Raw genomic sequence first — 14,797 nt, forward strand, 5'->3', positions numbered from 1 at the left:
GAAAGCACAAAGGGAAGATGCCATCCTCACAGGTGCTGCAGCCCCTGGAGACAACCACACACCCTCATCTGGACTCTGAATTGCCACTTGAGTTTATCTAAGATAGGGAAAGGTTTGTAATTCTGTGCCTGATTTGTGGAACAAGAGCTCTTTGTGATGTAGTTTGGTGGCCTGGTTATATCTTCTGTGAGGCAGAGAGCCAAACTCTAGAACTCAGGGGCATTGCATTCTAACACCCTGGAAGCCCAGGTGAGGGATGAGTAGGGAAGTCGGATGATGATGGCCCCTTCTTTTATTCCGTGGGATGTGGGATCCTCGGTATATACATATGGATCTCTCTTCATTATTGCACTGATTATTTGGCATGTGAGAAGGAGCCACCGAGGATTAAGGTTGGGACCTATCAAGAGCTGTACCAAGGTAGGAAAATACTATGACCAGGCCTAAGCATGTCGTTTAAGGAAATTCATCCCCTCCACATCTCTTGGTTATCTTACTTTTTGGTTTTTCTTTTGTAATAAGAATTTTTTTTTTCCCCCACTGGGTCCCAGCTCTGTTGGTTGGTGGACATTTTGGTCCTTTGATAACTGAAGTCCTTTGGTTACTAATATTACTCATCGATTAAGTTGTTTCACGGTTCTTCATGCCCCCCCCCCCCCCGCACTTATCCATGAGATGGGATGGAGGGTTTAGGGTGTGGAAGAGCCTCTAAGCGAGTCAGAAATAAGAGGAGAACATGAGCTGGGGTCATGAAATGAGGGAGAGATGCAGGGACCATAGAGCTGGATTACAGACCGTGACTTGGGGAGACTTCAGGATTTTGTATCACTTTCGACGTGAAAAAAATTTTTTTTGACGTCTCCGCTTCATATTGTAATGCCTTTTGTCTTTCAAGTGTTTCCGAAGAATCAAGCAAAAGCCTAGTGATAGAACGCTAAGAGGTAAATCCTGACTCCTTTGGCTCCCTAGCCCCGTGGGTGAGGGTTCCACAGATCACCTTCTGTGATGACTGGCCCCAGAAGCCAGGCGTTTCCAAGCCCTCAAGACTGTAAAATAAACAGTGAGAACTAATGAAGACTTAACGTGGGTGGGGAAGAGGCCGGGACGATCCCATCTTCTATCTGACCTCATGTCACCTCCGCCTTTCCCACAAGATGGGCGCTGTCAGAGCATTGAAGATCACGTGGAATTAGATTTAGGACAGCAAGCAATGAGTTTAAGTTGTACTCTGAGCATGCGCTCTGAGGGTTGCCAAGTCACATGTCCTTCAAAGACCTTCAGCTTCACACTGGTTGCCCCCTCAGCCTTCCCTTCAGCCTAACGCTGTGTCCTCCTTTAGTTAAGAAGTGGACATCCAAGGAAGAAACCGAGAAACTGCAGAGGCTGATCTCTAACATGAAAAGGTGACCTCTAGCTCTCTGTAGTCTCCCAGCTCCTAGCTTTGATGAGGTGATCGCTTAGCCTGGCCTTCGGTGAGGGAGGAGGGTGGAGGTGCTGACTAGAGACACCATGGAGTGTGTCAGTCTGAGCTGTGAAGCTTGCCAGAGCAGACAGGCTCATAAGTCTCAACAGGGAAGTGGCATCCATTTTACTGTAGGTCCCAGTAGGTCTGCAATTCAGGGTTGATTGGTGATGGCATTGCTCATGTTGAGTCAGGTGGTTCAGTCAAGAGAATAGGTTTGGCATAAGGAAGCCATTCCTATCATATCTCTTTCCAACTTCATCCTTTCCAGGGTAGAACTCTAGGTCTGGCTGAATTCCATGATCTCGTCTCTCTTCCACAGGCCAGTTCTCGGGGTACTCTCAGTCAGCTATCATATATATATATATATATATATATATATATATATATATATATATATGGATATATATGGATATATATGGATTTTTATAGAGTAAAAATGACTCATGAGAGATGTTGGGGACAGCAGCGGGGACACCCACAGTTCTTAGAAATGAGGACCTCATTTCTCAAAGTTCGGATATACCGTTTACCAGGCACCGGGTTTCTTAGCTCCCACATAAAACTGATTCAGGCCTACTGTGGTGGTGACCTTGGTGCCTCCCCATCAGCTCATCACCTGACACCCATCTGCCCTGCTTCTTTTCTTCTGGTTCAGTTTCTCATTAAGGTTGGCAGAAAACTGACCGAAGTTCCCAGTTCTTTACGAGGGCTGTACCCTCCTCCGATAGATTGTCTGAGAACTCTCCCCAGACTCTCAGTCCAACCCACTCAACCCACTCAACTCAAGAAAAGCAGAGTAAGCCGGGCGTGGTGGCGCACGCCTTTAATCCCAGCACTCGGGAGGCAGAGGCAGGCGGATTTCTGAGTTCGAGGCCAGCCTGGTCTACAGAGTGAGTTCCAGGACAGCCAGGTCTATACAGAGAAACCCTGTCTTGAAAAACCAAAAAAAAAAAAAAAAAAAAAAAAAGAAAAGAAAAGAAAAGAAAAGAAAAGAAAGAAAGAAAAGAAAAGCAGAGTAGCAGACTTCAGAAGGTAGAGGCCAGGACTTGTAGGGGGAGGGAAGGAAAGCGGTCTTCACGCGGTTATTAATGGTTGCCATTTCCCTTCCTAGACAGGGCTGGCTCCCTCAAGAAGGAAGTGTGCGACGACTCCTGTGCTCAGATCCCTCCTGCCCCATCTGCAATGCCATGGCTCTGGAAATTCAGCAGTTGCTGGGGGTTGAGAACAAAAAGCCCTCTTCCAGTCTACTGAGGCACTCACCCAGCGTTTCTTGTCTGGAGACACCGTCTCCATCCAAAGTGTTGAATGAGCAGAGTTCAGAGCTCAGTTCCCAACACTCCAGAGACATTCTATTGACACCCAGGTTCAAGCAGTCAGAATCAACAGATCAGAAACTGACCCTGTCAGATCCTCTGTCCACTGGCAACACTGTCCTCCAGTGTTACCACCCTGCTCCTCAGCAACAGCCGGAACCTCAAGGGTCAAATGCGTTCCAGGATGTAAGCGGTCTGTCATCTTCAAGTATGGACGAGTATGGCGTGCCTACAAACCAACAAAAGAAGAGGAAGAAAACCAAGAAAATTGTCTTGAAGAACCAAGGTCAGCATCGTTTGAGTTCTAGACTCCTTCCTATACCTAGCACCTAGAGCTTCCTAAACTTCAACCAATCCCCTATGCCCTCATATTCTCGGTTTCTGCTGTTCCTATGTCCAAAAGGCCCCTAGGTGCCCTTGAGGACAGAAGGCTATAAATGCATGTGTGCTCAGTGGGAACTTTCCCATGATCTGTGGAGGAGTAGCTCCTGGGGCATCTCATAGTGCAGCGCTTTCCCATTTACAATATCTGCAAAGCCCAGAAACTTAACAACCAACAACCATGGAAAGGATGGGCTGTCACCCCCATGACTAGCATTCACAGAAGGCCACTCCAGAGTAGTCCACAGACCCATCCCATGACTTAGGTTCTACCCTCTCCAATGTTTAGCTTTCATTTTAGTGGCCTTTATATAATGCCTTAAAGATGTGTGTGTGTGTGTGTGTATGTGCGCGTGAAAGACATTGAAACACCAATATGCCATTTCTAGTTTTCTTTCTGTAGTTTATCTTTTGCACACTGGATTTTGAGTCTGCCTTTAGAGATCTTTCCACAAGGGGGCAGGGGGAGAGTATGGGACTTTCTTAGTCAATTACTCCTTTATCTCTGCATTGCCTACAATTTCCTACACCCCACTTAGCTTCTTCCCCATGTTCTCAAACTTGGGCGTTTCCATGGACAAACCCAGATTAATGTCCCAGTTAAGGCCAAGTGTGAGGTCTTGGTGCCTGTGGCTATAGTAATGGTAGCCTCAGTGGGATTTGCCACTCATCCGGAGAGCCCTGCAGATGCGGAGAACCACACGGTAACACTGAGATGTGTTCCAGCCTGCCTGCTTCACCAGATCCAGGGATCTTCCCAATTAGATGCCATTTCAGACCTCATGAGGGCAGTAGCCTTGTCCTGCAGTGTGCTGGGTTCTGCCTCCAAAAGCAGCTGAAAGGGCAGGTTGATGGCAGGTGGATTTGGTATTGCTGGAGATGTTCCTTCCCTAAGGATCCAGCTGCTCCTGTTCCCCGATGAGCAGTGGCCCCTGCCCTGAAGCAGCACAACCCTTATCTTTGGTGAGTTTTTCTCAGCCTGAGCCTGGTTGCCCTTGACAGGATGATGACCTGTACTGGACTATTGTGGCAAGTCCATAGTTGATTGATTAGACCAAAATACCGAGAGGCTGATAGATTACATGCAGGGAGATCTGCTGGGGCACCATCCCTGCCTCTGTCTGTGATTGCTGAGACAGAAAATCACTGTTGACAGTGTTCCAGGAACTCTGGACAGCAACTTGGTTCTGATCTTCCCTGGAAAACAGTCTGAGCAGAGTAGGTGGTAATGAGCCTCCTGCTTAGAGCAGACTTGCTGGATGCAGATAGTCCTTGACCAGCAGCAGCAGAGTCGCCAGATGGTGGCAGCAACCACCCTCAGTTGCCTAAGCCTTGTCTCAGGGAGCCATTGAGAAACTGGAAACAAGATTGCCTACCATGGCTGCCTGCTGTTTTGTGGGTCTCTCTGGGCTATGACACTGGCCATTCTAGACAATTCGCAATACAGAGTTGGGGCCTGAGTCCTTTGGAGTCTCTGATTCAGTCTTAAGAGTGGTATATTAAGGACCGGCCATGTGTTCGATGTGCCAGTACACCTTCTGTAGAGACTGTACTCCAGGCTGAAGTACCTCTGAGGATGTTCCTGGCGTACGACAACCACTCAAAGCACTTATCTTTCCTAAACTAAAGTTTGACCTGAAAAAGAAATTCCTAGAATACATTTGGAGCAATCTCATTCCGACAGGGAAAATTTTTTGGTCAAAGACTTCCTCCACACACTAGATGTTTGGTAATCTAAACAAGCAAAAGAAAGCATTGTCCTAGGACTCTTATCCCACCAGGACCCCCATGTCCCTTAGATTAGAGTGATCTTGAAAGAGGAGTTTTCAGCAGCACTAAAGAGAGCAGAGCAGAGGCAAGGGCATCCTAGACTGAGCGCAGTGTCCTAAGGTTCTCCCATGGGGGGCTCCTGACATCGCCCAGTCCAGTCTAGACACAGTAGAGAAGCCCAGATTCTTGTGTGTACCTGGGGGTCCATGTGAATAATCCAACCCAAGAACCCCAAAACATCTTAGACCAGGGTGAAGCCCATTCCTTACCTAAGCAGTGAAGAAGGAGGACCTAGTGGAATGCAAACCAGCCAAGAATCACAGAGCACAAATACACCCGTTGCTGAAGTTCACTGGCCAGCAGAAGGTTTCTATGCAGAACCCAGGGCCGCTTGACTCTCCCACCTGCTCTTTAGGCTCTTTCTCAGGTAGAATTGTTTTATGCAGATGAGTTGCCTTCAGGGAGTAGGGACTGGTGAAACCTCCCTCAGTAGATCTACCATCTCTATCTCTGTGTGTGGCCTTCAGTTTCTTGACAACACTCACCAGTTTTTTTCACCGGTTCCCAGAGCATCCTCAGGATTCCTTGGGGCCAAATAACCAAATAAAATTATCTACATAACCATTAGATTAAACTAAATGATCTTACCCAAAGGCTCCTGAGAATGCCCAGTCTGGAGAGCCCAGCCATTACAAGGCCAGGCATTACAGTGCCAACTGCTACAGGCCATCAACTGCTGGGCCAGTATTCAAAGGGGGCTTAATTTTTTAAACAGAAAAATTTTCAGGTGGGAATTCTTCCAGGCTGTACTGCAGAGGGTGAAACTTGGTAGGGCTGGGAGTTGCAGGGTCTGATGGGGAGCCTGTACTCACTAGAGTTCCACCTTTCCAGCAGCGCCCTCAGAAGCTGAAATGGAAAACAAGATGACGGTCTTTTCTCACTGGGTTAACCCTGAAGTGAAATGTGACAGACCGGAGGAACCCTTTGTCTTCTATAAGTCTGACACAGGGGCCAAACCCAAGACTGGAGAGCCCAAGAAGAGTTCTGCCAAAGTCCGAGCGGAGGGACCCAACCTGGAGAAACATGCAAAAGATCTCAAAGCCAAGCCTCTCCATGCTAATAGGAACATTTGACTTTCCTGGACACCTACGGTGTCTTCGGAGCTCCAGCAACATCCCTTCTGCACAACCAATCCTGGGCCCCATGGCTACTCCCACAACTGCTTCAAAACTGTCTAAGATTAGTGTCAACCAGCTAGGAAACCAATGCCAGCTCTCCTCTCAGAAGGCCTTGGTTTACACAGAGGATAAGCACGTCAAGCAAACAGGCTCCCAAAGCTCAGCATCCCCCGCAACAACGGCTGTCACCTGTCACTTCTACTTCTAAGCAAGTCTGCCATGAGATTCTCCAAACATACTCTATACCTATAAAGCAACGGACCTCCTGCATTTTCTTTTTGTTTTCAGTGCCACATGTGATAAAGTAGGAAACGTTCTCTGTGTGGTTTGGGTGCTTAAATCTGCCTTTCATTTTGATGGGTCAGCATATGTATCATATAAACACATCCTATGGTTAAAGGGACTTGAGTGGAGAAGGGAGGCCTCTTGTTTAAGGTAGACTGAAGATAGAAATAAATCTTGACTTCCCATGAAGAAATGAGTTACCTACCTTTTTAAAGAATGGTCACTCTGCCTCTGTGTTATCTCCCCTTTCACTATTTACATTGTTAGACCTAAGACGCAGGGAACCCAAAGTCTACTGAGGAGGAGCCAATTCTGATGCAAAAACACTGTAACAGTGGGTCAGAAGTGAAAGCTTCACTTCGAGTCTCAGGGCATGGGGTATTTATTGCTGGTTACAGCAAGCTTGAGAAATTTCCATACAGATCCCCAAGTTAATATTTTAAAAACTGTATTTCTGGTGTAATCTGTAGGAACCAAACACAGGGGTTAAACCAGCTGACAAACAGGACTGCTAGATTATCTATTTTCTGCAGGATGTCTTAGGTTATCTATATGCACCTTGACCTTGCTGTTGTAACCTAGATTGGCTGTTGCTAAGGGGAGGTTGCCATTGGATATTTGCTCAAGTGGGCTTTGTGGTCCCTGGTCAGGCCTCACACAGAATGGCGTTTCTTAAAAACAGAGTTGGTTGGGCTTTACAACATATTCTGCAGGCTCCACCCAAGTTAACACTTCATGTATGTCAGAAACTCCATAACATAATTTGGGAGTTTCAAGGGAAGAAAAGAAGGAAGGGAGGAAGGGAAGAAAAGAAAGGAAGTGAAGAGAAAAGAAAAAAAATCCTGAAGGATCTCGTGAGGACTAGGAAGCATCAGCCAGTGTGGCAGAGGGAAGGCGGGAGAGTGCAGCACCCGAAGGCTGGGGGGCGGGGCGGAGGGACAACAGGTCAAGCAGAAAAAGGATCAACCGATGAAGAGCAGTCAGTCTGTCAGTTGAGGTGACTTGGTGCTGACCATCAGCTTGAACAGTATGGAGAGCCTTCCTGATCTTGAAAAGAATAGCCAAGGAGCAGGTAAAACTTACAAAGCCAGGCAGTGGTGATGCACGCCTTTAATCGCCGCAATTGGAAGGCAGAGGCAGGTGGATCTCTGAGTTTGAGGCCAGCCTGGTCTACAGAGCGAGTTCCAGGACAGCCAGGGCTACACAGAAATACTGTGTCTTGAAAAACAAACATAATTGACCTCTTTGATAACGTTTGTTTCATAAAAGTACAGTTGGGCTTTTTGTTTTGTTTGAAGAAAGTAGTTGATTGTGTACAGTGTAAGAGGTGGTAAGGTGGGGATTAACTGCCCTCCAAGGGTGGTATGTGTTTGTTGGTTGGGTTTAAAGACAGAAAGCAGTTTACTGGCAGCTGATGGCAAAAATAGTCGAGAGAGAGAAACTGACAGGTTGAGAAGAGAGAGAACATCACCCTGAGCAGCTGAAATGTCATTTGTCTGGGGCAGGGGGCATCAGGAAAGGAAAGCTTCCTCAAGTGAGTGTGGGCAAAGACCAAGAGGAAGGAGTAAGTGAGCAGGAAAGAGCTTTGGCTTTAAGGGGAAAAGGGAAGTTGGAGAATAGAAGCTGGAATTGAAGTCAGAAATGATGGTTTCTGGAGGTTACCATGGCAAGTTTCTATCTTTAAGGAGTTGGAGGTAACGAGACCCTGGATGGGTAGAAAGGATGGAGCCACGGATTATGGGTGTGACACAGGTACTCTTGAAACTGGGAGCAGCACTGAGAGATCTCAGAGGGAGCTCTGAATCCATGGGATTGGAGGAAGGGCTGGGACTGAGACAGAGAGACCCAGCACTGTCCACTAGCACTGGATTGGCAAGGATGTGGATGTGAGCCAGGGCTTCAAAATTGGGAAGGAGGAAGGAAAGGGAAAGGGACAGTCTTGATTACGTGGGATGGATTCCTCTTGGCCATCCAGTATTCCTCAGAAGGCAGCATGTCTGCTGTATCTTGCTAGCCTACCTCAGAGGAGAGCTGAAGCAGGGGCAGTATCCCGAGCTTTTGTCCCCACCGGCAAGAACACACTCAGGACAACCAGAATCTTCTGCAGCAAAGCTTTATTGCTTACTTCTCAGGAAGATCTCGACCCCAGAAAATGGAGTCTGTTATATAGCACTCAGCCATGACGTTTCAGCACCTGATGTGGCGTGACAGCTCTTGATTCGTTGCTCGCTCATCACACCACTATTACACCCCGAGAATGGGCAGTGACTAGGAGTGAGTTCACTCTCGCACTTGCGCACAAGGCTTGTTTACTAGTTTGTCACAGCGGAGGCCAGCGCCATCTTATAATGGTGATTGCTCGCGGCATGCACACGGCTCTCCACAGCGATTGCTCGCTGCATGCTGCACTCTGCACGGCTTTCCACAGGGCAGGAAGCTCGGGGCTTCCTTATGATGTGGTATGAGACAGGGGTACGGGGGTGGGGTGGATGCCTCTGGTTCATAAGGAAACTCTGGATCTATCACCATCCCATCAAGTCAAGAGGAAGTAGTCATAGGAGTTGCTTCCTCCCATAGGACCCTGCTGGTTAGCACAATGTGTCCGCTGCTAGCAGGATACAGAAACCCCAGGTGGGAGAGAGTATGGATGTGTGTATCATCCTCCCCTCCAGGGTAATTCTGTGCCTAAAGGAAGGAAGACCAGCCCTTAGTTGATCCTCAAAGCAGAGAAACACAAGGTCCAGACTCACTGAACTAACACATTCCCAGGTGTTTTCCTGAAGCACCCCAAAGATCAAGGAGGTCTTCTGACAGGCATCCTCTCTGCCCAGTGGGATCTAGGCAGAGAGCCACAGATCTAGGAGATTACGGGGGGGGGCACCTGAATGAGGGAACTGATGGGCTCTGGCGAGAAACCGAATGAATGTGCACATTTCCTGGGTTAAGATGGAGTTGGTTCTTCCTATGCCTCACTCCAGGCTGTTATCCGGCTTCTATTTCATGGCAAAAGAGGGCAATTGGTCCTCATGAATTCATGGTTATTTTATACTTTTTTCATAGAATATATTTTGGTCATACTTCCCCCTTCCCCAGCTTCTTCCACATCTTCTCTGCCCACATATTGTTACACATAAAGTCATGGTGCTACTCAGTCCTCATCAGAGATGATTCTTGAAGTAGATGGTGATGAACAAGGAGATCCACAACTGGACAATGTGGAGGGAAGAGGGAGACTCTGGAGCACTCAGCCTTAAGTGGGATGTCTTTATTAAGACACCTCTGTCAAGGCTCAGGGATCTGTGGAAGGTGACGCAGAAAGATTGAAGAGCCAGTGGATGATCTTAAGGAGACAGAGTCTTCCCCACAAATTCTTTTTTTAAAAATAAGTCTTCTTTTTCTTTTCTTCTTTTCTTTTCTTTTCTTTTTTTTTTCTTTTTTTTTGTTTTTTTTTTTAAATTAGGTAATTACCTCAATTACATTTCCAATGCTATCCAAAAAGTCTCCAATACACTCCCCCCCCCCAGTCCCCCACCCACCCACCCCCACCCGGCCCTGGCATTCCCCTGTACTGGGGCATATAAAGTTTGCAAGTCCAATGGGCCTCTCTTTCCAGTGATGGCCTACTAGGCCATCTTTTGATACAAATGCAGCTAGAGACAAGAGCTCTGGGATACTGGTTAGTTCATAATAATGATCCACCTATGGGGTTGCAGTTCCCTTTAGCTCCTTGGGTACTTTCTCTAGCTCCTCCATTGAGGGCCCTGTGATCCATCCAATAGCTGACTGTGAGCATCCACTTCTGTGTTTGCTAGGTCCCGGCATTGTCTCACAAGAGACAGCTATATCTGGGTCCTTTCAGCAAAATCTTGCTAGTGTATGCAATGGTGTCAACGTTTGCAAGCTGATTATGGGATGGATCCCTGGATATGGCAGTCTTTAGATGGTCCATCCTTTCTTCACAGCTCCAATCTTTATCTCTGTAACTCTTTCCATGGGTGTTTTGTTCCCAATTCCAAGAAGGGGCACAGTGTCCACACTTTGGTCTTCGTTCTTCTTGAGTTTCATGCGTTTAACAAATTGTATCTTATATCTTGGGTATCCTAAGTTTTTGGGCTAATATCCACTTATCAGTGAGTACATATTGTGTGAGTTCCTTTGTGAATATGTTACCTCACTCACAATGATGCCCTCCAGATCCATCCATTTGCCTAGGAATTTCATAAATTCATTCTTTTTAATAGCTGAGTAGTACTCCATTGTGTAAATGTACCACATTTTCTGTATCCATTCCTCTGTTGAGGGGCATCTGGGTTCTTTCCAGCTTCTGGCTATTATAAATAAGGCTGCTATGAACATAGTGGAGCATGTGTCCTTCTTACCGGTTGGAACATCTTCTGGATATATGCCCAGGAGAGGTATTGCTGGATCCTCTGGTAGTATTATGTCCAATTTTCTGAGGAACCGCCAAACTGATTTCCAGAGTGGTTGTACCAGCTTGCAATCCCACCAACAATGAAGGAGTGTTCCTCTTTCTCCACATCCTCGCCAGCATCTGCTGTCACCTGAATTTTTGATCTGAGCCATTCTGACTGGTGTGAGGTGGAATCTCAGGGTTGTTTTGATTTGCATTTCCCTGATGATTAAGGATGTTGAACATTTTTTCAGGTGCTTCTCTGCCATTCGGTATTCCTCAGGTGAGAATTCTTTGTTCAGTTCTGAGCCCCATTTTTTAACGGGTTTATTTGATTTTCTGGAGTCCACCTTCTTGAGTTCCTTATATATATTGGATATTAGTCCCCTATCTGATTTAGGATAGGTAAAGATCCTTTCCCAATCTGTTGGTGGTCTTTTTGTCTTATTGACGGTGTCTTTTGCCTTGCAGAAGCTTTGCAACTTTATGAGGTCCCATTTATCGATTCTCGATCTTACAGAGCAAGCCTTTGCTGTTCTATTCAGGAATTTTTCCCCTGTACCCATATCTTCGAGGCTTTTCCCTACTTTCTCCTCTATAAGTTTCAGTGTCTCTGGTTTTATGTGGAGTTCCTTAATCCACTTAGATTTGACCTTGGTACAAGGAGATAGGAATGGATCAATTCGCATTCTTCTACATGATAACCGCCAGTTGTGCCAGCACCATTTGTTGAAAATGCTGTCTTTTTTCCACTGGATGGTTTTTGCTCCCTTGTCAAAGATCAAGTGACCATAGGTATGTGGGTTGATCTCAGGGTCTTCAATTCTGTTCCATTGGTCTACTTGTCTGTCGTTATACCAGTACCATGCAGTTTTTATCACAATTGCTCTGTAGTACAGTTTTAGGTCAGGCATGGTGTTTCCTCCAGAGGTTCTTTTATCCTTGAGAAGAGTTTTTGCTATCCTAGGTTTTTTGTTGTTCCAGATGAATTTGCAGATTGCCCTTTCCAATTCGTTGAAGAATTGATTTGGAATTTTGATGGGGATTGCATTGAATCTGTAGATTGCTTTTGGCAAGATAGCCATTTTTACAATGTTGATCCTGCCAATCCATGAGCATGGGAGGTTTTTCCATCTTCTGAGATCTTCTTTAATTTCTTTCTTCAGGGACTTGAAGTTCTTGTCATACAGATCTTTCACTTCCTTAGTTAGAGTCACGCCAAGGTATTTTATATTGTTTGTGACTATTGAGAACGGTGTTGTTTCCCTAATTTCCTTCTCTGCTTGTTTATCCTTTGTGTACAGAAAGGCCATTGACTTGCTTGAGTTAATTTTATATCCAGCTACTTCACTGAAGCTATTTATCAGGTTTAGGAGTTCTCTGGTGGAATTTTTAGGGTCACTTATGTATACTATCATATCATCTGCAAAAAGCGATATTTTGACTTCTTCTTTTCCGATTTGTATCCCCTTGATCTCCTTTTGTTGTCTAATTGCTCTGGCTAGGACTTCAAGTACAATGTTGAATAGGTAGGGAGAGAGTGGGCAGCCTTGTCTAGTCCCTGATTTTAGTGGGATTGCTTCCAGCTTCTCACCATTTACTTTGATGTTGGCTACTGGTTTGCTGTATATTGCTTTTATCATGGTTAGGTATGGGACTTGAATTCCTGATCTTTCCAAGACTTTTATCATGAATGGGTGTTGGATTATGTCAAATGCTTTTTCAACATCTAACGAGATGATCATGTGGTTTTTGTCTTTGAGTTTGTTTATATAATGGATTACATTGATGGATTTTCGTATATTGAACCATCCTTGCATCCCTGGGATGAATCCTACTTGGTCAGGATGGATGATTGTTTTGATGTGTTCTTGAATTCGGTTAGCGAGAACTTTATTGAGGATTTTTGCATCAATATTCATAAGGGAAATTGGTCTGAAGTTCTCTATTTTTGTTGGGTCTTTATGTGGTTTAGGTATCAGAGTAATTGTGGCTTCATAGAATGAGTTGGGTAGAGTACCTTCTGATTCTATTTTGTGGAATAGTTTGTGAAGAACTGGGATTAGTTCTTCTTTGAAGGTTTGATAGAACTCTGCACTAAACCCATCTGGTCCTGGGCTTTTCTTGGTTGGGAGACTATTAATGACTGCTTCTATTCCTTTAGGGGATATGGGACTGTTTAGATCATTAACCTGATCTTGATTTAACTTTGGTACCTGGTATCTGTCTAGAAACTTGTCCATTTCATCCAGGATCTCCAGTTTTGTTGAGTATAGCCTTTTGTAGAATGATCTGACGGTGTTTTGGATTTCTTCACGGTCTGTTGTTATGTCTCCTTTTTCATTTCTGATTTTGTTAATTAGGATGCTTTCCCTGTGCCCTCTAGTGAGTCTGGCTAAGGGTTTATCTATCTTGTTGATTTTCTCAAAGAACCAGCTCCTCGATTGGTTGATTCTTTGAATTGTTCTTCTTGTTTCCACTTGGTTGATTTCACCCCTGAGTTTGATTATTTCTTGCCGTCTACTCCTCTTGGGTGAATTTGCTTCCTTTCGTTCTAGAGCTTTTAGGCGTGTTGTCAAGCTGCTAATGTGTACACTCTCTAGTTTCTTTTTGGAGGCACTCAGAGCTATGAGTTTTCCTCTTAGAAAAGCTTTCAGTGTGTCCCATAAGTTTGGGTATGTTGTGGCTTCCTTTTTCATTAAACTCCAGAAAGTCCTTAATTTCTTTCTTTATTCCTTCCTTGACCAAGGTATCATTGAGAAGAGTGTTGTTTAGTTTCCACGTGTGTGTTGGCTTTCTATTATTTATTTTGTTATTGAAGATCAGTCTTAGTCCATGGTGATCTGATAGGGTGCATGGGACAATTTCAATATTTTTGTATATATTGAGACTTGTTTTGTGACCAATTATGTGGTCAATTTTGAAGAAGGTACCGTGAGGTGCTGAGAAGAAGGTATATCCTTTCGTTTTAGGATAGAATGTTCTGTAGATATCTGCCAGATCCATTTGATTCATAATTTCTCTTAGTTTCTCTGTGTCCCTGTTTAGTTTCTGTTTCCATGATCTGTCCATTGGTGAAAGTGGTGTGTTGAAGTCTCCCACTATTATTGTGTGAGGTGCAATGTGTGCTTTGAGCTTTACTAAAGTATCTTTAATGAATGAGGCTGCCCTTGTATTTGGCGTATATATATTCAGAATTGATAATTCCTCTTGGAGGATTTTACCTTTGATGAGAATGAAGTGCCCTTCCTTGTCTTTTTTGATGACTTTGGGTTGAAAGTCAATCTTATCAGATATTATAATGGCTACTCCAGCTTGTTTCTTCCTACCATTTGCTTGGAAAATTATTTTCCAGCCTTTCATTCTGAGGTAGTGTCTATCTTTTTCTCTGAGATGAGTTTCCTGTAAGCAGCAAAATGTTGGGTCCTGTTTCTGTAGCCAGCCTGTTAGTCTATGTCTTTTTATTGGGGAGTTGAGTCCATTGATATTAAGAGATATTAGGGAGAAGTAATTGTTGCTTCCTTTTATTTTTGTTGTTAGAGTTGGTGTTCTATTTTTGTGGCTGTCTTCTTTTAGGTTTGTTGACGGATTACCTTCTTGCTTTTTCTATGACGTGGTTTCCGTCCTTGTATTGTTTTTTTTCTGTTATTATCCTTTGAAGTGCTGGATTCGTGGAAAGATAATGTGTGAATTTGGTTTTATCGTGGAATACTTTGGTTTCTCCATCTATGGTAATTGAGAGTTTGGCGGGTATAGTAGCCTGGGCTGGAAATTGTGTTCTCTTAGTTTCTGTATAACATCTGTCCAGGCCCTTCTGGCTTTGCTTTTCTTCTCTTCTCTTCTCTTTTCTTTTCTTTCCTTTCCTTTCCTTTTCTTTTCTTTTCTTTTCTTTTCTTTTCTTTTCTTTTCTTTTCTTTTCTTTTCTTTTTTCTTCTCTCCTTCCCTTCCCTTCCCTTCCCTTGCCTTGCCTTCCCTTCCCTTGCCTTGCCTTGCC

General features: G+C 44.8%; 1 protein-coding gene across 2 annotated transcripts; it reads left to right on the forward strand.

Annotated features, from left to right (window-relative positions):
* Window positions 1–228: 228 nt before the first annotated feature.
* Window positions 229–6,572, forward strand: LOC147004343 (protein SPATA31F3-like). Of its 2 annotated transcripts, none has more exons than XM_085838464.1 (5): window positions 229–420; window positions 896–941; window positions 1,340–1,403; window positions 2,577–3,064; window positions 5,821–6,572. In XM_085838464.1, the coding sequence occupies exons 1-5, from the start codon at window positions 274–276 to the stop codon at window positions 6,060–6,062; spliced, it is 987 nt and encodes a 328-aa protein (XP_085694590.1). In that variant the 5' UTR covers window positions 229–273; the 3' UTR covers window positions 6,063–6,572. The 2 variants fall into 2 exon arrangements, with proteins under 2 accessions (XP_085694590.1, XP_085694591.1); XM_085838465.1 differs by having other exon boundaries at window positions 5,824–6,572.
* The last annotated feature ends 8,225 nt before the right edge of the window (window positions 6,573–14,797 follow it).

The sequence above is a fragment of the Mus caroli genome, unplaced genomic scaffold (assembly GCF_978045245.1).
Source record: "Mus caroli unplaced genomic scaffold, Mus_caroli_1 scaffold_6, whole genome shotgun sequence".
Classification (NCBI taxonomy): domain Eukaryota; kingdom Metazoa; phylum Chordata; class Mammalia; order Rodentia; family Muridae; genus Mus; species Mus caroli.